Below are 25,186 nucleotides of genomic sequence, written 5' to 3'. Positions count from 1 at the left end.
TACTCTGCAACCTTACTTGGCCCCTAATGACAGAAGCTCCAGGTAACATTGCAACTTGCTCAGGATCATCAGCTTCATGTTTTCCTGTGGCCCGCCATTACTGCCATGTGTTTTATGAGCTGTTGTGAGGAGACATAACAAGCTGTGTGAAGCCTAGCAAAAAAAAAAAAAACAACCCCAAACCAATTAAAAGATGCTGCAAGGTAATTTCTTCCCTCCTGAGTGCATATAAATTGATTTTCTCATTGTAGGGTTGAGTTCACATCTGAAATGGTGATGGTTTTTCTTCTAAAATATGCTCAGTCACCTTCCAAACTCACTTCTGTGAAAGCACTCACAGATTTCAGAGTGAATTTCACAGTGTAATGCCATGCTTATGTACTTTCTTTCAAATTTCTTTTCCTTGCTATGCATTGTGGAAAGTCTTGTGTGACAGATTCCTGCCCATCTGCACCAAGCTACTCCTGAATCGATATGCTTGCACCATCATCACTTGGCCAACTTCTCCTTTCCCACCCTGAGACCCCTGCTCAGCCTGCCTGGAACGTTTCTTCACCTCCAAGATCTCTCCTCTTACTCTGCTATTTTTTTCTAGCTATAGACATTGGATGTGTGAGATACGGGCATGCCTTGGTGTTGCTAGCAGCATTGAAATGCCTTCTGTCTGGTTTGCTGCTCTGTTCCCAATAATGCTGAACCATTGCTTGTCCTCTTGAGCACTGTGCATCACTAAGCTGATGTTTACCAAGAAATACCACAATGATGCTTCCTTAGCCGTAACAGTTGGTTTGGAGGCCATCACTATTTTAACATCATTTCTGAAAGCAAAATAGAAAAAAATTGAAAATACAAAGTAGAAATCAATGTACACTTTTCTGAATTTGGTAGCACTGAATTTTTCTGAAGTCATGAGAATCTGCTGCAATTCAAAGCTCTGATTTTAACTACCTTGAATAGTTACATATCCTCAGTAAATATTGTTTCTAGTAATTACTCTTTAATCCAAAATAATTTATAAAGTTATTGAACAACAGTGATCCTATCATAGGTGCCATGAAACTACATTGGGAAACTTTCTTCGTGGTAAAAACTCTCCATAATTCCTCTGTTTCTTGTTTTGTAACCATTCACATGTGGGGAACTTCCTTCTGACTTTTGATTTCTTTACAAGAAGAACCTGTGAACATTCTTTTGGAATTTGAGGTACAATGTGTGATCTTAATCACTCTTGTCTACAAGGCCACTAACTTTTTAGAGAAGGCCATTATTTTACAACAATTCCATGAAAGGAGGTTGTAGTGAGGTGGGCACCAGCCTCTTCTCTTAGGTAGTGAGTGACAGAACAAGAGGAAATGTCCTCAAGCTGCACGAGGAGAGGTTTAGATTAGATATTAGGAAAAATATTTTCATGGGAAGGGTTGTGAAGCATTGAAACAGGCTTCCCAGGGAAGCAGTGGAGTCACCATCTCTGGAAATGTTCAAAAAACATGGATATGCCATTTGGGGACATGGTTTAATGGTGAACATGGAGGTGGTCCCAGGGTGATGGTGGGACTTGATGATTTTAAAGGTCTTTTCCAAACTTAATGTTTCCATAATTCTAAAGGGCATAATATCCTTCAAGAAAACTCTTATTCAATACATACTACATTTATCTGGTGTCTACTTTTGGTGGTTTTTGCTACCTTTGTAGCTAATTAGTCCAGTGGAACAGTCAGTAGCTTTTTAGGGTTCCAAAGAAGTGGAAAGCTGTCACCTTCCAGTCCTGTGTCACCAATGACAATTGACTCAAGAGGTTCTTACTTGGCTTTCTTCTCAGTAAAAGCCTGTTGACTCGTTACTGTTCAATCCATTTACTTCAAATCTATCTCTGGTCCTATGCCAATATGAATATTTTTTTACGTTGCCCAACAGCAGAATTGTTAAAATTCTACCTTTTATGTTCTATTCTATTACAATTCTCTTTTTTTTTTTTGCCTAGTTATTCCCCATTCATCATTTATACATTTATTTCTCCATATTCCACACCATTCTTAGTATTATCTTTTATTGCAATTCATCATATTGACATCAGACCTTTTCTCCAACACATTGTGGCTGCTTTGAACTGTGAGCCTAGATCCCCAAATGCCTATTTCTCTTTCAAGCACGCCCTCATGCCTGAGTTTTATAGTTCTGTCATCTGTCCTACTATTGAAAACATTGACCAGCTATTTCCAGGATGAGATCTGTGAAATGTTGTTCAGTGTCTCTCAGCAGCAAATTTTAATGGCATCACATTAACCATGGTACTTCAGACATGTTCAAAGTCACAGTTTCATCTCAGCCCTATTTCCCTTGTTTAGTAATGAAATACTAAAAACCTCACTCAAATCTACTTTTCCTCCTGCTTACACTAAGGCAGCCAGTTACACCATCAGACAGGACATTAGACTGGTTTGACGTCAATTATTGCAAAGATTCACATTGACTGATCTTTATAATCTCATTATTCTCTGGGGGAGAGGCAAACCAATGGATCACTTGAGTTTGTCACAATTTATTTTTGGATCTCAAAGCTCCAACTTCCTTCTTTTGTACCGTCCTTAAAACCAGGTATTGTTTTCACCCTCACGCTCTCCCAGGGGCATCACCCATCTCTGAGGAGTCCTTGGAGGTGGCGGCTTACAGCTCAGAGTCTGTAGCAGCTGGTACTCCCAGCGCTCCTGGGGAGATGCCATCAGCCTCTGTTAACTTAAATACCTCCACCTATCTAAATACTCCTTAAAATGCCCTTCCCTGATCTACACTGTGCTTGCAAGTCAACTTTTCTTCTGAGACTGGGTCAGACATGAAACCTTTCAGCATGTTCTGCATTTCCCCATTAGTTCTCCCCTTCCCTTCATCTGTTTCTCTTTTTTACTTGGCTGAGTCCTGGCACCACGCCTGCCTCTTCCTAGCAGGCAAGATGGATCTTCTGCTTCCTCCAACTCTTCCTTTCAACATATGTAACACAAAACTCAACAAACACCCATGCACTGGATGCAACTGTTGCAACATAGGGGCATTTCCACTTTTGCAATATCAGGTTCCGTGTCAAGACCTCAGGTGCCACAACTTTTCTGTGAGTTATCAATATGTGTACGTATGTTCCCTTTTTTCTTTAGTCAGTGTTTATGTCCAGGCAAAGAGCAAAAGAAGTGCAACTTTTAAAGGGTGTGTGTGTCTCTAGCATATTTTGGATTCTGAGACCAACCTGTATTCAGGTAATAATGGATTAAAATGGGACTCTAATTGAATTTTCTGTATCACTCAAAAAAAAAAAGATGGTAGAAGAGCTCTGAATCCCACAGTTTCTCAGACTTCATAATGTAAACACCAAAAATAGTGCTATTTTCCCCTTTCTTTTCATATATTTAACAATATTGATAATAATAGCAATGTATCACCTTTCTTCACAATCTTTAAACCTACTAATCATAAGGACACATGGTCCAAAATAATTGCAAACAAATAAATGCAAAAAAAAACGAACCAAAAACATTTCATGATAAATTTTCCTCAATTCTTCGAGTCTTGTTTACAGCTCATGGCTTTGCAAGCCTCTCAATCTGAGTAAAATTAGTGGGTTTCTATCCTCCATTATCCCTAGGGAATTAATGTGTTGCACAGTGGATCATGTCTGGTGAAGTGCATGTCACCAGGTAAACGCAGTTTCCTCCCTCAAGTTTGCTCTTTCCTCCCTCAAGTGGTGAGTGGGTTTTCTTCCCATTTAGCTACCTCACTTTTCCTCCCGCTGCAAAGCTCTTCTCTGGGTTCTGGATGACTTCTCAGTCTTCACCTGGACCTGCTGCACCTCCTATCCACCAGCATCTCCTGCTTGCTGAGAAGCCTTCCCAATTCATTTGAAAGTCATAACGCATTCTATGGAGGAACTTTCTGTGAGCTCTCCCTTCCAAATACTCTTTTCTTCCTTTGGGACATAGGCTGGGAAGTTCTTTAGCCCAGCAAGGCTCACATGTCTCCAGGAGCTGGACATTATCTCCGTCCAGCACCACTCTGTGGTGAGGGGACACCACTACTTATGAAGGACTGCGCCGGCTCTCTGTGCCCCAGAAGTCATCCCACAAAATGATGAGGCACTGTTTGAGTCTGATGCCTCCTCTCTTGTCTGCTGCTCCTGATATCTTCTGGCATTACCCAGTGCTTATCTTCCCTCCCCACCTCTGCCCATCCTGCCTCTTTTCTCCTCAGTCTCACCCAAAGCCCAGGTGCTGTTGCAGATCCCAGGTCCCTTTGTCTCTGCCCTACTTTTTCCCCACAGGAACCTCTTGTATGTTTGTGCCTACAATCTCCAGCTCTTTTTTGCTTTTCCCCCATTCCCTAAACCAGCATTCCCCTGTCTGGTTTTGGCCTTTAACAGGATGTTGATGTCGTATGAACCCCAGTCACTAACCAGTCATAAAATAGGGAGATCAAAGCCTAGTCAAATATGTAGGCATTTAACAGGTATTTAAGAAGATTTGTACACTTCTCACAGATCTCTATAGTACCAATACACCTTTGTCAATCCCATGTCCATCCTGCCAAGACTTTGTTCCCTTCAGGGACTTGTGCTGCCTCCGCTGCCCTCTCCTGCCTTGCCCAGATGTAATTTGATGGGAAGACCAAGCAGAACGCGGGTGCTGGCATTCCCCTGCCTATCACGGCATGAGGTGTGCGCAGCACAGCAGGTGCAGGATGGGAGGCACAGCACAAGCTGTCCACCCTGCTCACACAGAGATGGGGGGGCCCAGAGCTGAGTGCCATGGCGTGGCTGGCGGGCATGAGAGACTTGGATCACTTTCTTTACTTTCCAATTGGAAGTCCTGTTGGAAACTCACTCAACAAGCTCCATATCCCCTGTTGCCTTGCATCAGTGGCAAGGAGGTCTGTGGATTGGCTGATCTGTGAGATTATAGGTGGGAAATGTTACGTTGCAGAAGTAATTGTGAACTAAAATGCTGTGAATGCCTCTCACACATTTGTTTGGGTTACTTCCAAAAGCTCTTATTTCCAAGATGAAGAACACTGTGCGGTTTCTAGTGCACATTGTAAGTGTGGACCTGACATTCCTCTAGCACCTGTCCTATGAAGTTGGGTATTTGGAAATGCTTGCTGGGACTTTCAGATGTCATGGTTGGACTGTTTCTACTGAAAATCAGACACTAACCCTAACCCTGCAACCTTTTTTGCTGTGTTGGAGTGACTATTAGAGCAATAGGAAATATCATGCTTTAAAATACAAAAAGAAACTGAATTTTGCCTTGTGTCAGCAACAGTAATAGTCATGATCTGGGTTGGCTGATTTTCTTCCCCAGCTATCCTCCGCTTCAGCCACATCATTGCCTCCCTCCCAGCAAACCTCAGACTTTGAGGCAGAGGCATCTCAAGATCCCTTGAAGCAGTGGGTAAATCTGGGGCAACAACAATGACTTTGTAGAGCTTGTGTCACCCCAGCTGCCATCAGGGGCCCAAGAGCTACTCCAGCAATGCACAGGGAGCACTGTGAGTAAATGCCACTCTGCTCCAGTTGTTGCTTTTTCACAAAGCATCTCTGTGAGCTTCATGAGACATGAAATGCCTTTTGGCATTGTAGCTGCTAGGAGATAAATATTAACACTGCAGGGGGAAGGGTTGTTCATTATTCAATACATCTTACCTCAGGAATGTTTGTTATTTCTAAAGATCCTGTCACCCCAGTGAAAGCAGGAGGGTCACTCACAGCCAGTTGTCCTGAGCAATCTGTGCACAATGTCTGGGCTGAATCTCCTGGCTGAGGCTGTCGACCACAAACACCCAGAAACAGCAGAAGCCACAGCAGCTTTCCATCGATTCACAGCCCAGACATGCAGGGTAATGGGGTCCCATGATGCAGCTGCCATTGATCACTGAGCCAGCAGAGGACTCCCCAGGAACCAGAGCAGAAAAGATATTTATTGAGTAGAAAGAAATGGGGCTTTAAATTGGAGTAACTGGGTAACAGTTAAAAAAGTTTTGCCACCATAGAGCTTTGACAAGGGGAACAGGACTGGCAAAAAGAAGCAAAATACCCAAACCAAAGCTCAAATGAACACAGTACTCTGCAGTGGATGGAGCATGGGGGACACTTTATGCTTGTCTGTGACAGAGAAATGAAGTTAATTTTAGAGGAGAGAGAGAAACACCTAGAGGAAATGAAAGGAAGCACCCAGGGTCGCTGAGTGCAGAGGATGGGGATGAATTGGCTACGAATCCTTGATGGCCATGACTGGAAGTCTCCCCTGACAAGCAAAATAGGGACAGAGCTACCATGAAGCATTAGATAAGACCTACAAGGGAAATGAAAATTAGAAATTGCAAGAACATGGCCTGCTTCATCTCTGTTCAAATACCAGCATTATTCCTGAGCAGCCAAGAGTTTACTAGGGCACTTAAAGTCATTTAAATCGGTCAGCTTGTTGCCAGAATCTGCATATCCCCAAAACACAAGAAATTACTTCCTGACAGCCAGCAGAAGAGAAGCAGGCAGCAGTGAGACATATCAGAGTGTCTCAGAAGGCAGAAGGCTCCAGAAAGTGCATTTTGCATTTGCAAGTGTTTTGCTTTGTGATGCCCAGGTCTGAGCAGTGCCACAGAAGCTGCTTCTTTTAATGGCAATGGTGCTGCATGGCTCAAAGACTCCCCCAAACACTTGTCTGCCTGTGCACTTATTCCTCGAATTCCTCTGGGAAACACAGAATAGATTCTGGGAAAAAAAAATCCTACTCATCCAGTGCTTCACTTCAGGGTGAGTCAATGTTACAGCGTGACGCGCCCATTCCTAACCTCATTGTCTGCTTCTCTGTGGCAGCAGCAGGATGAATTTCCCTCCCATACTATTGGCTTTTAGAAGGTTCCCAACCCCAAAAGGAACTGTTCCACAAGGCCTGGGGTTCCTCCACCACACGCCAAAGGGACAATGGTGCTCAGGTGCTGTCAACCATTACTGCAAAAAGAGTTTTGCCACTGTAAGTCTCTACAGAGGGATTTGAAATGTATGCTAATGGGCAAAAAGCCTCATTAGTAGAGTTGATTTGAGTTAGTTTATTACAGAGAGAAGCTAATTTTTTTTAGTTAAAGATGACTTAGAACTGTTAAATCACAGAATCACAGAATCACACAAGGTTGGGAGACCTTCAAGATCAAGTCCAACCCCGACACTTCAACTAAATCATGGCACCAAGTGCCATATCCAGTCTTTTCTTAAACACATCCAGGGATGGTGACTCCACCACCTCCCAGGGCAGACCATTCCAGTACTTTATCATTCTTTCAGTGAAAAACTTTTTCCTAATATCTAACCTATATTTCCCTTGATGCAGCTTAAGATTGTGACCTCTCGTTCTGTCAGTTGCTGCCTGGAGAAAATGTTTAAATGTTTAAAATGTTACTTTTGCTCAAGATACCATTTACGTGGCCAAAAGCAATATTCTTGCCTTTAAAGTTTAAATAAAATATTGGCTGAAGAGCTGAGAAGGCCTTTCTTGACAGCCAACTGGGAGATGGTATGAAGCCGGAAACAATTTGCACAATTTTTTTCTTCACCCCCCCCTTCCCCCCCAAATAATTTGGAAAGCTTTTCCTCTCGTGAACATGAGACTGACTCTAATCTGTAGGTGTAATGGCTGTGCCCTCACCACCGGAGACCCCATGGCAGCTCCTGTCTCCAAAGCTCCTGGTGTTGCCAGCCAAAGCTGGGCAGGTGTGACCGGAGATGCCTGCCCGGGTACTGTTGCCAGACAGTCAAAACCAGAGGCATCCCACCTTACAAAAATCATGCTCCCCTCCTTTTGCCCTGTCCTGCTGTGAGCCCGAGCATCCCTACCCTCCCCACGCTCTGCCATGCCCAGCCTGACACCGGCCTTTGCTGAAAGGGTGAAAAAACAAAGGTAAGCATCATCTCTCACATGTGACAGAAGGTAAAGCTGCAGGGATCCGGTGCCCCCCTCCTGACATCCTGTCCCGCCTGCCCGCGTCCATCTGTCTCAGCTCTCCCTTTTCCCGTTGTTTCCTGCAGCCGGCCGCAGCGGCAGCGACGGGAAGCCCACGGCGAGGCGCACAAGCAGGGCAGGTGAGCTGAGCCCTCAGGCGGCGGCTGCAGGCCCGGGCCTGCCGGCCACTGCCCGCGGCGGGGCTGGGCAGGGGAAGGGGGCGCCGCTCCGGCAAGCCAGCTGTCGGTAGGTGTTAGCCGTGCCATTCGGGATCCAGCGGGCCCCAGGGGAAGCCCCGCTGCCTGGCACCCTCATGGGGCTGAGGGGGTGAGGCCACGGCCATTTGCCACATCCCCTCGGGCTTCGTGTGGTGCTGATGCGCAGCTTGTGTTGCCGTGCTGTGCCAGTGGGTGTCTTCCCTCCAAGAATCCCTTCTGCAGAGCTGAGACCCTTCCATGGGCTCTCCATCATGCCACTTGTTCTCCCCACTGCCACTGGCAGAGAGAAAGCACCTTTCTGAGCGCTGTCAAACCTGCTCTCAAATGCCACTGGCCTGCTGATATGGCTCTTCTGCATTGGACAGGCATAAACCTTCCCTAATGTACACTCACAGGTCTTTCAGAGGCTGAACTAAACCTCAAGCAGAAGCAGGAACCAGCTTTTAATGTGCCTGAGGGATAATTCATGACCACAATTCACTGATGGAAGTAGACAACTCAAACTTCTTAGCAATTATTGAGCTTAGATTAGGCATCTTTCTAAGATATCTTGAAGTCCAGGTAAAGGATTTGAGAGAGGAGTCACTGACAACACCACTGGCATCTGTTAGAAGATTGTTGTACTGGCTTCTTTCAACAAGTCTTTGAGAAGTCCAGCATGGCTAAGCAGCCTCATTTACGAGAAACTTTATCTCAGGAACCTTTCCCTCATCAAGTTTCTTTGTCAGCCTGTTTTCGTTTAGTCTAGTTCTTACTTGTCTTGTGTACATTCAGATGAGTCCCTCTCTGAGTGTGCCATCTTATCTAAAATCAAGAGCCAGCAAAACCTTTCCTCCTTTTTTTTAAGCCCTCCTGCCACCCAAGTGGCTGACATGCAGCTGGCTCTGAAGGCAGCAAAGGCTTCCCCTACACAAGGGAACAACCAAGGAGCTGCTGCCATCACCATCCCAGCCACAGCACTGGGGCACTGAACAGCAGCTTGCATTTTGGATGTGGAAGGGGATCAGAGTCTCCTCTGTCCAGCATTCGGTGCAGCTCCAACAGCTTCTGAAATTACCCTCCCAGGCTCTTTAATGCTCAGAGACCTCCCAGGCCTGTAATGCTGCTTTTTATCCTTGATGGAAATCTGGGGCAGAAGCTAATCATTTTATCCCAAGTTAGGGAATGGCCTGCCTCCTGGCCTGCTTCCCAGACGGTCTCCATTTTGTTCCTGGGCAACAGCCAGTAGCTTATTTGATATATTGTTTCCTTAATTCCTGGCCTCACACTCCATCATAACTCAATGTCAGGAATGCCTCCCCCTCTCCACTTATCCACACATATTGTTCCTCCAGCCCACATGTTTTAGTGACTGTCCCCGAACTGCTGTATGCAGAGAGAATTTTACAGGGACAAAAAGCCACTGAACAAACGTTTTCTCAGTGCTAAAATTATCACAGGTGCCTAAACTGCATGCTGAGTGCAGGAATCAGTTTTTAATGACATTCTGCCAACCACTGCCACAATCACAGGCTCATGGTCTAAGGGGTGGATGTTCTGAGGAGTAAATGGAGTGAAAAAAGTGCGTGCTTCTCACAGGCACTGCCCTGGGCTCATAGCTGTGCTTCTCTCCTCCTGGTAGCCCAATCTTAAAACGAAGCCCTGACATCACCAAATCTCCCCTGACGAAGTCAGAGCAGCTGCTGCGAATAGATGACCATGACTTCAGCATGAGACCAGGTTTTGGAGGTATGAAACGTGCACATTTGCCACTGTTCCTGTTTTGCACTGTTGCTTCTTTATACTGTAAAACATACAGCAGCTGAGAAGCAGATTGGCTCTTCTGTCTCTAATTTCTATTCTTTTGAGTTGTGAATTCATGGCACTCTCAGGGGAATGGAGGTTCAGTGAAATAGCCTTCTGGATGAGCAAAAAGCATAGTCAAAGGCATGGAAATGTGATTGACAGGCAATATATTTATCCTGGTGCTCAGTGATACTTTCCCCTGATAAAAATTTCCTCTGCAAATACACCTTATGTTTATTCCTGGATGATGTGGGAAATGCCAAGTTTTTGTCTTGGTATGGCCATACATGTGCATAATCAAATGATATACCACATTTACTTCATTTATAACCCAAAATAAAATATTTTGACTGCGTTAATGCTTGCTCACAGTTTTGTAGCTGTGTGCTAGAGCAACCACAGCTTTCAGGGAAATGGATGAAGGAGAACACACTTTCTTTCAGCCCATCGGATTAGAGAATGTTGTAATTTATCTACCCTTCCTGGCTGACAGATGGTCATTCAAATCCAGGATACCATTATATACTCTGATGAAAGAAGATTTTATCGCTAAATGCTCAATATGCCAAATACCAGCATGTTCAATTAATTTAAAAACATTTCAGTTTCACAGCAGTTCACAAATGTGAGCATTATTTTACTTGACAGCTCTCCTGGACTGTAATTGCCAGAGTTATATGAGAGACTAGTCAAAGCCTGGAGGAGGGAAAAAAGTTCAGAATCCCTATTACATGGGGTCACAGTTGGATCCTTCCACTCAGGAGCCTCAGGCGCAGTGGCACATGCCTGTGTCCTGCAGTGTATCCCCTCCTGTCACCCTTTCTTTTCCACAGCTGAGCACTGAGTCTTGTGAAAGTCAAATGCACATAGTAGCTCTCATGGATGTTATTAGCCTGCAAGGGGAGCAAAAGTGAGGGAAAATCTCCCACATTTTCTTAGTTGTGCCACCATTGGTCTCTCTGTGAATGGATCCTCTTCCAGTAATCTGTCTCACTAGTCCTGAACTCAAGCACTAGGGCTAAAAACAATTAAAGTTGCCTTTAAATCTTGGAGGGACACATGTAGGGCAACACAATAAAAAAGAGAAAATTATTAGTAAGTCAGTCTTATTACTGACTTTAATTGTTATTAGGAGATTTTCTTTTGTGAATTACAATCACTTATACTTTCTATTGGCTTACTGTTGTTTGTATTTGAGACTGAGCATCTATTTCTATCTGTAAGACAGTAAAGTCAGAGGATTGCTTTGTCTCCCTAGGTTTGTACTTTGTCAACTCCTATTTTTATTTTCCCTAGGCCCTGCAATTCCTGTTGGGGTGGATGTCCAAGTTGAAAGTCTGGACAGCATTTCTGAAGTGGACATGGTAAGAGTCATAGATGGGACCTCTGGAGACCAAAACTCTGCAGGCTACCTGGCTTTGTGTTCATGGGGTTTGAATACTGCCAAGGACAAACACTGCACAGCCTCCAAAGGCAGATTCAGGTTCAATCTGAATCTGCCAACAATTACTTCTATGGACCTCATGCTACAATTTCATGGCCCTTGAAGCAGAAGGAAGAAATCTGTAATTTTCTTTTCTCTAGAACAGAATGATAAAACATTGCCAAGACTGTCTCAAAGGATTTGGGTTTCTTCATTTTCTTAAATAGTGATAACACACTTAAAAGCTCTGAGGAGACCAGTAAATGTGTTTGTTTTAAGGCACTTACATGCTGCAGACATAGTCACTTTGGACAAGTTCTGAGGTAGTCAGGGGTCAGAGAGCTCCCAAGGAAAAGGGGGAATGGCTTTAAACTGAAAGAGGGTAGGTTTTGATCAGATATAAGGAAGAAATTCTTTACTCAGAGTGTGGCGAGGCACTGAACAGGCTGCCCAGAGAAGTTGTGGATGCCCCATCCCATTCAAGATCAGGCTGGAGGGGGCTTTGAACAATTTGCTTTAGTGGAAGATAGCCTGCCAATGTCAGGGGGATTGGAGCAAGATGATCTTTAAGGGCACTTTTCCAATCCAAACATTCTATGACCAGCAGAGTCTCTCAGTAACTCAGGTTTTGCTTTGGAAGAGAAAAGAATCACTCCCCAATACAAAATACTTTTCAAAATGTTTTGACTTTTCAACAAAACTATCAAATAGCTCTGAAAGTTTCACAGGAAGCCCCAGATTCTCTGTGCTCCTAATTAACAGACAGAGGGATAAAGAGCCTGCACTGGACCTCCTCCCTTGCCTGAGCCAGGCACAGGGCTGTGTGGCAGCACAGCTGGTGGTTGGCAGACACACTGGTGGCATGTCAGGCTCCTCTCATATCAGCTATTTCAGCTCTTTTGTGGGCTGGGATATCTGCAGTTGTCTGACCTCAAGGGTGAGCATTTTCCCCAGAATTGGGGACCCTTCCAGCTGACTCCCTGACTCCAGTGCTCTTGGTACCCTGACAGCTAGCCATGGATATCCTGAGCTTTCACCTGTTCTGGTTGAGGAGAAAGCTTGTGAAGGTGGCCAGAGGGTCCCTAGAAAGTTTTGGGACTTCAAAGCAGAGCGGAAGAACTAACATCAAGGACTTAGAAGTACCCAGACCCCAAAACAAACAAAACCCAAATAACAAACCCATTCTTCCTCTTTTTTTATTAATCAAACATTATGATATTGAATTAGTTCTCATGGCTTTTGAATACTGCCCCTGTTCCTCCTCTAATGTCATGTTGCAACACTCATCAACATGGGAAAACCACTAGATGGCCTTGGGTTAAAAAAAATATTCAGGGTCGATTTTGACTGTTAGCAAAATAATAATGGAGAAGATTTTACATTTTCAGAATCAATACTTTTTAACTCGTGCAGCTTTATAGAAAAATGCCATGGTGCTTAGCAAGATCATTACTTGCTTTTTACATGAAGACACATCAGTGACAGAGTCATTAATTCTGTACTACATTTAAGCTTGAGAAGTGAGTCGTGGCTGAACCCAGTAAATCTATCTGACCTGATGAATAAACGAGCTGCATCTGGTGATGCCCCTTGCAGCCCGGGGAGTGGATGTGCCCTCAAGAGAGGTGCTTTACCGTTCATGGTTTGTCCCAGAGAGGAGCAATCGCTACTGTGCTGATAAGGTGTAAATTGTGATAGAAGCCTGTTTACTACAGGACTTCACCATGACGCTTTATCTGAGGCACTACTGGAAAGATGAGAGGCTGTCCTTCCCCAGCACCAACAACCAAAGCATGACCTTTGATGGCAGACTGGTGAAGAAGATCTGGGTCCCCGACATGTTCTTCGTCCACTCCAAGCGTTCCTTCATCCACGACACCACCACAGACAATGTCATGCTGCGGGTCCAGCCAGATGGGAAGGTACTTTATAGCCTCAGGTAAAACTGCATTTGGTCAATGCAAGCTATTAGTGAGAAGAGAAAATGGTTTAATTGATTCCTGTATTGTGTTTTTGCATGACTTCATACAAAAAAAAGGCATAAAAAAGAATGAATGTGCTGGCTATCCAGAGACATCTGAGTGCCTGTACGAGTACATTTAAGTGCCTGTTGCAGAAAGCCAGTTTCTGTGCCAGCATTGTTGGTTCCACCACTGTCTCTTCACCTTGTGAGCATGGCTAGCCCCTGCTCCTGTTGGGAAGCTGCAGTCAGACATGGCAGTCCCTCGGAGCAATTCAGTGGGGGCTAGCAGGCTGCAGTCCCCAACGGGCACTGCTGAAGAGGCAGGGCACATTCTAAATAAAAGGGCAGTGTCTGGTAATAAAGAGAAGTCCAGGGCAGCTGTAGTTATCCACTTCACTACACAGCAAAGTCTCTGGGCTTAGCAAAATGTGCAGTTTCTATTCTTGAAAGCAATAATGAGGAAGTATAAATTATACCGAGTGCCACTTTATAATAAGCAAAAAAACAGAGGGAACATTCTTCAGTACATGAAGTGACAAGCTTCAGAGCAAGGGTACCTAGCTCTTGGTGACTCCTGTGTATTGTTAGAGCTACCCAAACACTTGGTTTGGCTCTTCCTGCTTTTTGCTCACTTTTCATGTGAAATCCATGGAAGCTCCTTGCAGGAGATATTTTTTGTAAACATTGCTTTGTCCTCTGGCTTGAGGGGTGGTCCCTGGCTTTCTCCCTTATTTTCCAAATAGGTAATCAGTTGACATAAGTCTGAATGTTACTAAACTGGGATTTTTAAATTTCTGATAAGTAACATTTTAATGTTTGGAGATGCTAAGTGAGGAGCATCTGTGTCATGATTTAACCCCAGCTGGCAACTAAGCCCCATGTAGCTGTTGGCTGACTCCATCCTAGTGGGAGGGAGAATTGGAACAGTAAAAGACAAAAAATCCTTGTGGACTGAGATAAAGGCAGACCATTAGGTAAAGCAAAAGCCCCATGCACAGGCAAAGCAAATTGAGGAATTCATTCAGCGTTTCCCAAGGGCAGGCAGGTGTTCAGCCAGCCCCAGAAAAGCAGGGCTCCATCACACATAAGGGTCACTTGAGAACATGAAGACCTTTTTTCCAAACTTCCACCCCTTCCTTCTTCTTCCCCCACTTCATATGCTAAGTATGATGACATATGCTGTGCAATGTCCTTTTGGTCAGCTGGGGTCAGCTCTCCCCTCCAAACTCCATGTGCACCCTCAGCTTCTTCCCTTTTAGGGTGGTGTGAGAAGCAGAAAAGGCCTTGGTGCTGTGGAAGCCCTGCTCAGCATTGATAAAAATATCCTTGTGTTATTAATGCTGTTTTCGTGACAAATCCAAGACATATTCCCACACTAGCTACAATGAAAAAAAAATTAACTCTATCCTAGACAATCAATTTGTCAATCTCTAAAGGAATATAAAATGTGTTCTGTTTTACTTGGCTGCAGCTCCATCCAGCTAGAAAACAAGTACTGCCAAAGGACCCATAAAAACGTATTTGAAAGGAAATTTCTGTACAATACTCTGATGCAAGAATGTCAACATCAGCTCCACAGCAATGAAATAACAAAATACCTGATAAATAAACAAAGCATTAGATGATAGACAATATATTCTGAAGGACAAAAAGAAGGAAAACCTGGCTGATAGGACGTCAGTATCAGCAAGTCTCATAGATTTAACTAGTGAGAAAGTTGCAGAATACACTGCTTGTGAAGGCTGTGGAGGTCTTTAGGGAATGTCGGTAGCAGCAGAGATGAAGCTGAGCCTGCCACGAGGTGAGGGGGTAACTTCTCAGCCTGCCAAGGTGTTTTATTATTCTACAAAAAAAGTCAAGCAAAGAAATTCTTGATTCCCTAGGGAGCATCAGTTTGACAAGAATTCTTTTCTTTGATATTTTTATCTTACAGTTCATTTGAATTCATAGCCTGAGCATTACCTTCTCATTATCAAAGCTGTTTCTTCACTCAGCAGATTAGACAAGGTTCAGGTATTCTTTAGGCCTTTGCAAAGTTTGGTCAGGTCCTGAGTACAATAAGAAAGGACAAGAATATGACATATTGTTCAGCTATGGCATGCATGCCTACACACTCATTTAGCTGCCAATCACCTGCAATGCAAGCATTTATGGTTATCTAAAGAACATGAGAACAGGAGGACATCAAACTCAGATCCTGCACAGCCTTGTGCTTAAACAATTGCCCAGTACAAAGTGGTGAAAGACTTCAACAGCAAAGTTTCAGTGTTTATTCAGCAGCCAGTGCAGGTTGCAATGCTTCCTGAATGCTGGGGAAGGACAAAGGCTCCCTGACAGGTTGTTACTGCCTGTCTGCCTTGCTGAATGCCTTTGCCTGCAGCTTGTATTTTTCCCTTGGTGTCTGCCCTTTTAGGGTTCTTTGCCAGACATTGTTTTCCTGTCTTGCAAGCCACCATAGACCTCACTGGCACCTAAACTTCCAGCTGAGCCAACCACTTTCACTCAAAGGCTAAATCCAGACAGGAAAGCAACATCAGACAGAACCCACTCGTGTAGAAGGACTACTAATCTAAGGGATTGCCTTGTGTTTTTATCACTGTATGATGTCTCTCTACCACTAACCCTTCCATTACTTATTAATTCTTTCCCCAATATAATTTATACTTTTATTTTCATTTACTTCTCTGGCGTCCAAATCAGTCGAGTTGAGATTTATGGTTGCTTCTGATTCAAACACCAAATTATGCTATTAAAAATGTGATAATCAGACCATAGCAAAGCCAGAGATTTTGACGGATGGACCAGAGCATTTTGGTGGTCACTTGCATTCCAGCTCCAGCCCTGTGCCCTCTGGTGGCTGATTCTCATGTGTGATCACCGAGTTTCCACTGAGCAGCTGGAAATTCACGGTGTGCAAGGAAATTGCCTGCATCCCTCATGGGTTGCAACTACGATGGCTTTGATAAATGCAAATTATTTTATCGTACAAAGCATCTGTTTAAAGGACAGATGTCTGCAGAGATATGTTTGCTGATTGTCAGGGGGAAGTGTCCTTTTTGCCCTTTCTCATTTTCTTCTCCAATACTTCTGTCTAGTTGCAATTTGTAATGGCCTAACTTTCTAGTCACCTTGCTGAGAGGAAGAAATGGCTTTAACTAAAGTGGAATGGCTTTAGCTGAATGGAAAGAATTTATTTTCAGTTGAGTGGTACTGGCTGTAGGTGTTTAATAAAAGACCAAACTCACGGCTTTACTATTTTACAGTCCCATAAGGAGACAAGTTTTTAATGGAGTGATTTTTATTATTCCTAGAGTTACAGTAACAGCAATGTGCAACATGGATTTTAGTCGCTTTCCACTGGACACGCAGACCTGTTCCCTGGAGATTGAAAGCTGTAAGTAAAGTGGAGGTGTAGGGGAGCCAAGGGCACCCTATGGGCACCCAAACTGTGTTATACTAATAATTATTATATCAATGATTAATTATACCAATAATTAAACTGCTGCTACATTCATGGGAGCTCTAACCAAAGTCATCAGACTTCAACGCTAAGAAAAGCTCCCTGTCTGTATTTTTTCACTAGAATTTGATGCTGTTTGCAACAAGTGTTTTTAAAAACCAGCTATGAGCACTGTCTTGCCAGTGGCCCTGAATGCCCAGTGGGACCCAGGCTGCCCCACTGCCACCCCACCCCCAAAGCCCCTGGGCCACTTGCCTGCAGGTCAGCAGTGTCCAACAGCACCTGTTTGCCCAGGTGCCCTCAAACACATGGATAAATGGCTGTACGCCCTTCACGGGCACCATCTGCTCATCCATGGTGTAGAAACCATGATGGGGTAGTGACATTAATTGTCTGTTTGAGATAAAGCTAGCTTATGCCTTTTGTCCCAAGTATGATGCACATACGAATTTCCCAGGCTTCACATAGCATCATTTTAAACTTTTGGCTTTTTTGAGTTTTTTTCTTCTCCTTCATAAGCTTGCAGTAAGAAATTACAATCTTAATTCTGCTTTAATACATTTATATGCAATTTTTTTTCTCCCTATGTGAAAAGAGCTGCTACTAAACCCATCTGAAAGGATTAACATTACTGTTACTTTCACATGTATTAAAAAATGAAGTAATGTTCCTGTGTATATCATAGGCAGAAATCTTTTTCTCCAAGAGTTTTTTCTCCTGCATGCCTCAGACCACTGTTTGTTCAGATTGTTCCTCTCATCACCCCAAGCAGGTTCTTTCTGCTAAGGCTCCCTTTCTTTGCTTCTGATTTTAGGAGGTCTACAGGAAAGAATTCTGCAGGTTCTGATGCAGTAGGTTACTTGACACACGTATTATGTGTGTGAAACTATGGTTAGAGAAACAGGAGGGTTAACAAAATGTACCAGGCATCAAGCCTAAGGGTTGTGACCATAAGGTAGTCCCCTCCTTGCCACAGCCATACCCACCACTTTGTGGCATTTGGGAATTTGACTTTTTCAGCTGGAAGCTCTGTGGGTAAGCTCTGGACCGTGGGGGTGGCAGCAACTGTCTTAGTGCCCTATCCTGAATTTGCTCTGCTTCCCTAGATGCCTACACAGAAGATGACCTCATGCTCTACTGGAAGAATGGGAACGATTCCCTAAAAACAGATGAGAGGATATCACTGTCCCAGTTCCTGATTCAGGAGTTTCACACCACCACAAAGCTTGCCTTTTACAGCAGCACAGGTGGGCAACCAGAGCACCTGCCAGAGCTGGGGGAAGAAGGGGTGAAAACTGTCTCTCTTGAGCTTGGCCATGGAGAATTGTCCACTGGAGGTTTTCTCTGTATCCCATCAGAGCTGCCACTCTTCTATACCAAGTTGGCTGTCCCTGCCACACACTTCCATCTTAATGGTCATGTAGTCTGGAATGATAATCCCTCTTCAAGGTCACACCAAGTCTTCACTTGAATTAAACTCTCTGATTGATAGGTTACATTTTCTGGAATTTATCAGCCCGAGAGATGGTTTGACTTTGATAGTTGGTTCAGTAAGGAGTTTTTTCTGTAAATTGCAATGATCTGCTGGCATTAACTGTGTTTTCAGAAAAGAAAAGTAGTCACTTTTCCCCTGGTGCAGCATCACCCTATCTGAAAGTAGTCTGGTGTTTGTGTAACTCCTCTTTTTCACTCTCTGTTTCACAGGGTGGTACAATCGCCTCTATATAAACTTCACATTACGCCGACACATCTTCTTCTTCCTGCTCCAAACCTACTTCCCTGCCACTCTCATGGTCATGCTGTCCTGGGTGTCCTTCTGGATCGACCGACGAGCAGTTCCTGCCAGAGTCCCGTTAGGTAAAAACAATCTTGTCGTCAGCAAACCTAAGAGACAAAGGCTGCAACCACAGCCTTGACCATCAAGGTGTGATCCCTGGTGCCATGCACCGCCCTCGTGTTGCCTCGAGGCACAGGAATCAGCTGTGTCACACATGCATGCCCCAGGGTCAGGGCATGTGTCCCCTCATGGCGCAAACTCTCCTTGTGCCAAGAGAATTGCTTTTCCTGTTTGCACAAAATGCCCCTGGAATGAATCAGAGAGCAAACATCCCACTCTGCTTTTATTGCTCTGAACAGAGACAGGGCACAGGTACAGCCAAGGTGTCAGTATTCCACAGAGACTTCAGTGAGTGAGAAGATGAAAATCAGTATCAGCAGCCCTGACAAAATTTCAGTTTAATGAGTTTTACAGGAAGAGGGAGGGTGGAGGTAACACAGCTGAACTGTGCTGGGCAGTTTAATTTTTTTAAGGAGTTTGCACTGCAGTGTGAGGGATTCAGCTTCCCCTTTTGCAGCAACTTTTTGAGGGATGAAGCCATATGTCACAGGAGTCACCATAGGAGCAGAACTGTGATATGGACATAAATCTTCTTCTAAAGTGGATGCTTTGCCCTCAGCAAAGTGCTGTTTGTTTTGTTTTTTGTTTTTTTGTTTTTTTTTTTTCAGATTCTGAGCTCAGGCTTTCTTCCTCTTATTCCAGGCAACACGCCTCAGGATTTTATTTATTCTTAAAATCATGTTCCTTAGTGGAGAGAATACAGAGAGACAAAACTGAGATGCCAATAGAGCAGTTTTTCAAGTCTGAATTTAGAAACAGCATTCATTGCCTCAAGACATCATTAAAAGAAGCATAAGGGCATGGGCCATGGCTTTTCAGAAGATGCAGGCGCTGCCTTAGCAGTATTTTTGGCACCTAGATACTCCTGTGAATTCAGTTCTTTGTGCTTATACACAGAATTTCAACTTCCAAAGTAATCACTAATGTGACGTAATTAGCCCCTGAAATGAGAGGGCCATGGAGAGGCACTCCCAGAGCCAGGGTAATGCTGAACTATAGGGGCTCTTGCCCTTGCTCTTGTGCTCATTGTGCTTGCCCAGGGTGTAATGTGGGACAGCACTGCCTTGTGGGGCACCATTATTCCCTGATTTTGCTCCAGTGAAGGCGCAGACCAAGTGTGAGAGTCAGCTAGGGACTTCTGTGACTTCCTATGAAGCAGGACTTCCCAGGAGAAGTCCAGCATACAGAAAATACAGGGAAAACAGGTAAAAGCAGCAGCTTCACTTGTGTCCATGCTGTGGAGGGGTTGAACTAGAAGCTGAGATACTCAGAATTGTAGAATCATAGAATATCCTGGGTTGGGAGGGACCCATAAGGATCATTGAGTTAAAATCCATGTACTTGTACCCCTCCAGGGACTGTCCTGAGCCTAGGATGGGGTGCAGCCCGCACAGGGTCAAAGTGCTGCTGCCTGGCCATGGGATGGGAGGCTGGTGGTGTGGTGAAGAGCCAGACTAGCAACACCCTGAGACCAGAATTAGAGCTGTGCTCACCAAATAGACAAGAAAACCCCAGTTACAAATCAGGGCTGCCTGGACCCTCCTCAGGCAGTGAAATTCATTACCCAAAAGTGAAAAAAAAAATTGCAAGGTAAATTCAGGTGTAAGGAAGTTGTAACAACTGCTGTATTTGTGATGAAGAGTCTCGCTTGAAAGCACCTTATGGTCTCTTCTGCTGGTGTATTCCCAGGGATAACCACCGTGCTGACCATGTCCACGATCATCACTGGGGTGAATGCCTCCATGCCTCGTGTTTCCTATATCAAAGCAGTGGACATTTACCTGTGGGTCAGTTTTGTGTTTGTCTTCCTCTCGGTGCTGGAATACGCGGCTGTGAATTACCTGACAACGGTGCAAGAGCGGAAAGAGAGGAAACTGCGAGACAAGGTGAAGTTTTCTGTCTCCAATGTCATTTTATTGCCCCTGGGAAAAGGTGTGGCAAAAGTCTGGAAGTGTTCAAAGCTTTGCAACTGCAGCTCTCAGCTGCCTGGGGAAAACGCAGTGCGTGCAAAAAGACACCAGCAGTGAGGCATTGCGAGTTATAAAGATTTGCCACAGACAACCCACGCCCAAGCTCACTGCTCTTCCTTTGGAGTCTGGGAAAGCTAACTTAGGTATAGTCCTCCGCTGCCTGTATAGATGACATGGGTCTTAGGATTTTACCTTTAAATATTTTTTTAATACTGTAGATTAAAACCTGTGGATAGAATGAGTTGGATTCTGTGGTTTGGGTTTCAGATGACATGACAGATATCCTCCTCTTTTGTCTGTGCACAGTCTAAACATATACACAGTGGTCCCAATTTTCCCACTCTGCCCTTGTTACATTAAATTTAAACTAAAATTTCAGCCTAAGGGGGTTTCGCTCCAAATGGATCAGGCTTCATTCTTTCTTGTGGTTTCCCTCTGTCTTCCTCTGATTTTCTCAGCTACAAGGTGCAGTTCCAACCTTTATTTGCACCCTGGTACGTGTGCCTAAACCGAAGGAGCTTTTCCACAGACAGGTCTGCTCTCTCCCTGACCATATCTGTGCCTCACAGACGTGGAAGTGGCGATGGAAAAAGCTCCTGCCCAGTTCCACCATTTTGTTCTTCCTTTTGCATCCCAGTAGTCTGAATCCCCCAGGCCTTTCCCCACCTCTATGGGATGGAAGGAGGGCAGGGGTGTCTATGAGTGCGTGGACAAAGCTCAAACCCTTGCTGCCCTTGTCTGTGCCCGCAGCCTGCCTGTGCATGCAGCCTACCTCAGCCCCGGCCCATGATGGTGGACGGCAGCTACAACGACGGGGACGTGAACGAGCTGGGGCACTTCATGTCTGAGGATGGGGACAAACAAGACCGGATGATGGTGCAGCTGGCACTGGGCTCGGAGAGGGGCTCTGCCAGGAGGAAAAACCAGAGATACGTCAGCATGCGCATCGACACCCATGCCATCGACAAGTACTCCAGGATAATATTCCCTGGGGCATACATTCTATTTAATTTGATATACTGGTCCATTTTTTCATAAAGATTCGTAACTTCTGTAGTCACAGAGCATTGTGACTTGAAATGAAACTACAGTCTCGTAGGCTAAGAGAAAGAAATTGGAGAATTGTTTTATTTGGAAGGAAGATTGATTTTTTTCCAGGATTTTTTTTTTTTATTAGAGGCAACTCTAATACATAAACATGTGTGGCATAAATAATTGTGGAAGTTTCACATGTCAGCAAAATATAGGATACATGATCTAAAATTTTATACTTATTTAAAGATGTGCTATGTTCCTTCTTGTGCCTCACAGGCCACTGTAAACTATTTTAACAAGTGACTATAATTGCCAGTTGCTTATATATGGTGCATCCTCCATTTTGTGCCCCTGAAATCCTAATTCTCTGAGTACCTGAGTGCATGCATCTCAGCTCAGCAGACTGACCACATTCAATACCAATAAATACAAGAATATGCAAATACTTGCATGTTTGTAGGATGAGGTCAGAAATGGTAATTACAAACACAAAATATCCAGTACTTGGAAACACTTTGGCAAGTTAATTGATGGCTACAACTTTCACAGCTTAATACATGACTCATGAGCAGTACTGCACTGACAGGTCCACATAGCAATACTTTCAGACTTGTGCTTTGTCTTAATAGTATTTAAAACATGGAACTATTTCCAAACTGTCTTGACTAAGTTTTTAAAAATAGGAGCTGCAATTTACATTTAACAAGGAATGAACAAAAGCCAGACTTCCTGTAATGCTAACCAAATCCTCTGGGAAACACAGGAGCTCTCCTTGGATCTGCTTGTCTGGTAGTTTTGCTCTTGAGTTTCCTGGGAATGGGTTTCTCTACAAAATGATCCAGTGAAGACAATCTGTTGTCTTCAAAAATTTAAAAACCGCAAGGTTTTTTTACTTGAGGAGAAGCCTCTTTCCTCTGATACAGTCTGGGCATTGCCAGCCTGAAAAGCCTGAAAACCTGTTGCAGTCTGCAATGCCAGCAGTAGTTGTAACTCGTTTTCAGGAAAACCACGTTCATCTGTTTGTAATAAAAACATAACAGAAAGGTGCTCAACAGCTGACAAAGCAGTAATAAGGACTTTGCAAGAGATACCATGCCAAAACCTTTGGAACGAAGCAAGAAAACAGCTTCTACCATAAGAGAGCATCTCCACTGCAGACACAGGTACAACTGACAGAATCTGCTTTCATGCTGCATGGTCCCCCAGCATCCTGCAGCCCACCCTCAGCCCATGCCCTCAGAGAAGGCTCTGCACCTTCCAAGGCAGAGCAAGGGGACACAGCTGAAGCTGGGGGCAGTTGGCACCGACTTAAGTCCCAATTCTCCAACACAGTGTCTGCAGAGCAGCCAGTCAGTGTGAATACACTCCATAAGGAAAAGGCAAAATCTGTAATACAGAAGTGATAAAATAGTTCAGAAAAGCAAGAATCAGTGGAATGGAATCAGGGGCCTTTACAACACCAGCAGCACCAAAGGTGTCTCAGAATTGTGATCATTCAGTTTTTCTGCTGCTACACGATATACACCTGTGTTCACAAAGCTACCTGAGGGTTTGCATTCACAGGATTTCAAACACCACATGCTTTTGCACACAATTGCAGAATTCATCACTGCCTGCACAGCAGATACTCTTGTGTATTACAGGTGGAGCTGCTCTGAGCATCAGACCAAAGCAGTTTTGACTCCAAAAGGAGAGTGAATCTTCTTACATGACATCTGCCCTGGCCTGCCTGTTCTGTCACTCTACCATCAGGCGTGTGACACAGTCATTGCAGTTGTTTGAACACTGCTGGTTGTTGTTTTTATTTCCTATGTAAATAAATGTTACATAAACATACTAAGCAGTTCTTACAACTGCTAAAATTGTGACCTGAAAAACTCCCTATACTTATCTCACACAGCCTACACTCCATAGGTAAGGCAGTAAAATCACAAAAGCTAAAAATCACTGAAAAACACACCCACCCATGAGATAGTTCTACTACTAATTTCTATGGAGATTATTTTTACATGCACATGTACTATTACACCTTGTTTTATCAAGTCCCCTCCATAGAATATTAGTCTCCTGTAAGTTTTTACAAGAGATTAAAAAAATGCCTTTTTTTTTTTAACCTGTAAACATTTCAGTCATATGAAAGTAGAAAGATCACTCTGGCAAAAGCAGACAAAAGGTTGACCACCAGGTTTGCCCACCCTACATTATTCTTTATTCCTTATTCTGATGACAACTTTCCCCGCAAATAGGTTTCTTGGGCAAACTTGCACAGGAATGTATTTAGATTCTCAGTATTGCAAGAACCCATTTATTTCTACAATTTAAGAATAGCATGAACAAGAGTGCCAGATTTTATAGTAAGCTCTTCAGCTCCATAAGAAGCTTAATGTTCTGTAGTTTTCTGCAGTATGGTACATTCCTTTATAGACTCATTAATCTCATACTACATACATTATTTGGCATCTGATCAGTATATTAAAGGAGATTTTGAAGATACAAATGGGAGCTGGATTTTTGAATTCCCTGGCTTTCAGTGGGAACCTAGTTTCCAACTTCCCATGCGATTTTTCAAAATTTCCCTTCCAGCACAACCCCCTAAACTGATTCCCCAACCTCAGTGTTTTGATTTACACTATTAATTTACTTGTGTTTTATTTGGGAAACTCTAGTGCCTTTTCAGTCTTATATAAATGTGTATATACATGTATTCTATAACTACAGGATATGTCATATACAGTCAGTGTTTGCTATCAGCAACAGTACTCATTAAACATATTTACATATGCACTTTTTTGGCTTTTAACCTTTCACCGTATAGGTTTTGTATCCAATCATTAACACTCTGCTCCTTTCCACTTCTACAACAAATCAAAGAGGTTTGCTTGCTTTTGTTTCTAGAAACACTGAAAATCACAATAAAACTTCACATTTGTACAGCATCTTGTGTTTTCTACCTTCAAAAGCATGATCTACATGAGTTTCTACATGGAGAACTCAGGACCTGATCCAGATGAATACCAAATGCATCCTTAAATCTGGTTATGCTGGTAGGGCTGGAGAGTCACAGAGTTTCACAAGCAGGGCTCAGATAAGAAGCCTGCATGCAAGCTCCAGATCACCATGATGATGACGCTCAGCTTTCCATCTCACACAGTAACTGTGTGCGTTACCATCCTCGCTCTTCTTGCTTTGGGTGATACTCTGCAATGTCTTTGAGATTAACCCAAAGCCCAGCCAGGAATGAAGCTGTGCACAGAAGGCAGGTCTGTATGTATTGTGGATAGACACAGGTTCTGCCTCTGAGCACTTCTAGCTTTGGAGGTGGAAACCTTTGGTAGTCTTTAAGGATGATGATAATTACTGATAGGGTGAAGCAGCAAGGAGGCAAACTTCAGTCTGCAACTGAGAAGCTGCAGATACCCCATCCCTGGGAGCGTTCAAGGCCAGGCTGGAGTAGGAAAAGAAATG

General features: G+C 43.9%; 1 protein-coding gene across 1 annotated transcript in view; it reads left to right on the top strand.

Moving 5' to 3' along the window:
• GABRR1 (gamma-aminobutyric acid type A receptor subunit rho1) overlaps nucleotides 1-24,657 on the top strand; it is a 29,981-nt gene extending 5,324 nt beyond the window's left edge. The window contains exons 2-10 of the mRNA XM_038133551.1: nucleotides 8,057-8,110; nucleotides 9,810-9,916; nucleotides 11,270-11,337; nucleotides 13,112-13,335; nucleotides 16,671-16,753; nucleotides 17,926-18,066; nucleotides 18,524-18,676; nucleotides 20,406-20,602; nucleotides 21,437-24,657. Coding sequence (XP_037989479.1) covers nucleotides 8,057-8,110; nucleotides 9,810-9,916; nucleotides 11,270-11,337; nucleotides 13,112-13,335; nucleotides 16,671-16,753; nucleotides 17,926-18,066; nucleotides 18,524-18,676; nucleotides 20,406-20,602; nucleotides 21,437-21,724 — 1,315 coding nt within the window. The 3' untranslated portion in view covers nucleotides 21,725-24,657. The remainder of the gene's footprint in view (nucleotides 1-8,056; nucleotides 8,111-9,809; nucleotides 9,917-11,269; nucleotides 11,338-13,111; nucleotides 13,336-16,670; nucleotides 16,754-17,925; nucleotides 18,067-18,523; nucleotides 18,677-20,405; nucleotides 20,603-21,436) is intronic.
• Nucleotides 24,658-25,186: the final 529 nt, after the last annotated feature.

Source organism: Motacilla alba, chromosome 3 (assembly GCF_015832195.1).
Source record: "Motacilla alba alba isolate MOTALB_02 chromosome 3, Motacilla_alba_V1.0_pri, whole genome shotgun sequence".
Taxonomy (NCBI): domain Eukaryota; kingdom Metazoa; phylum Chordata; class Aves; order Passeriformes; family Motacillidae; genus Motacilla; species Motacilla alba.
The sequence above is the reverse complement of the archived record's forward strand: the minus strand, read 5'-3'. Positions and strand labels throughout refer to the sequence as shown.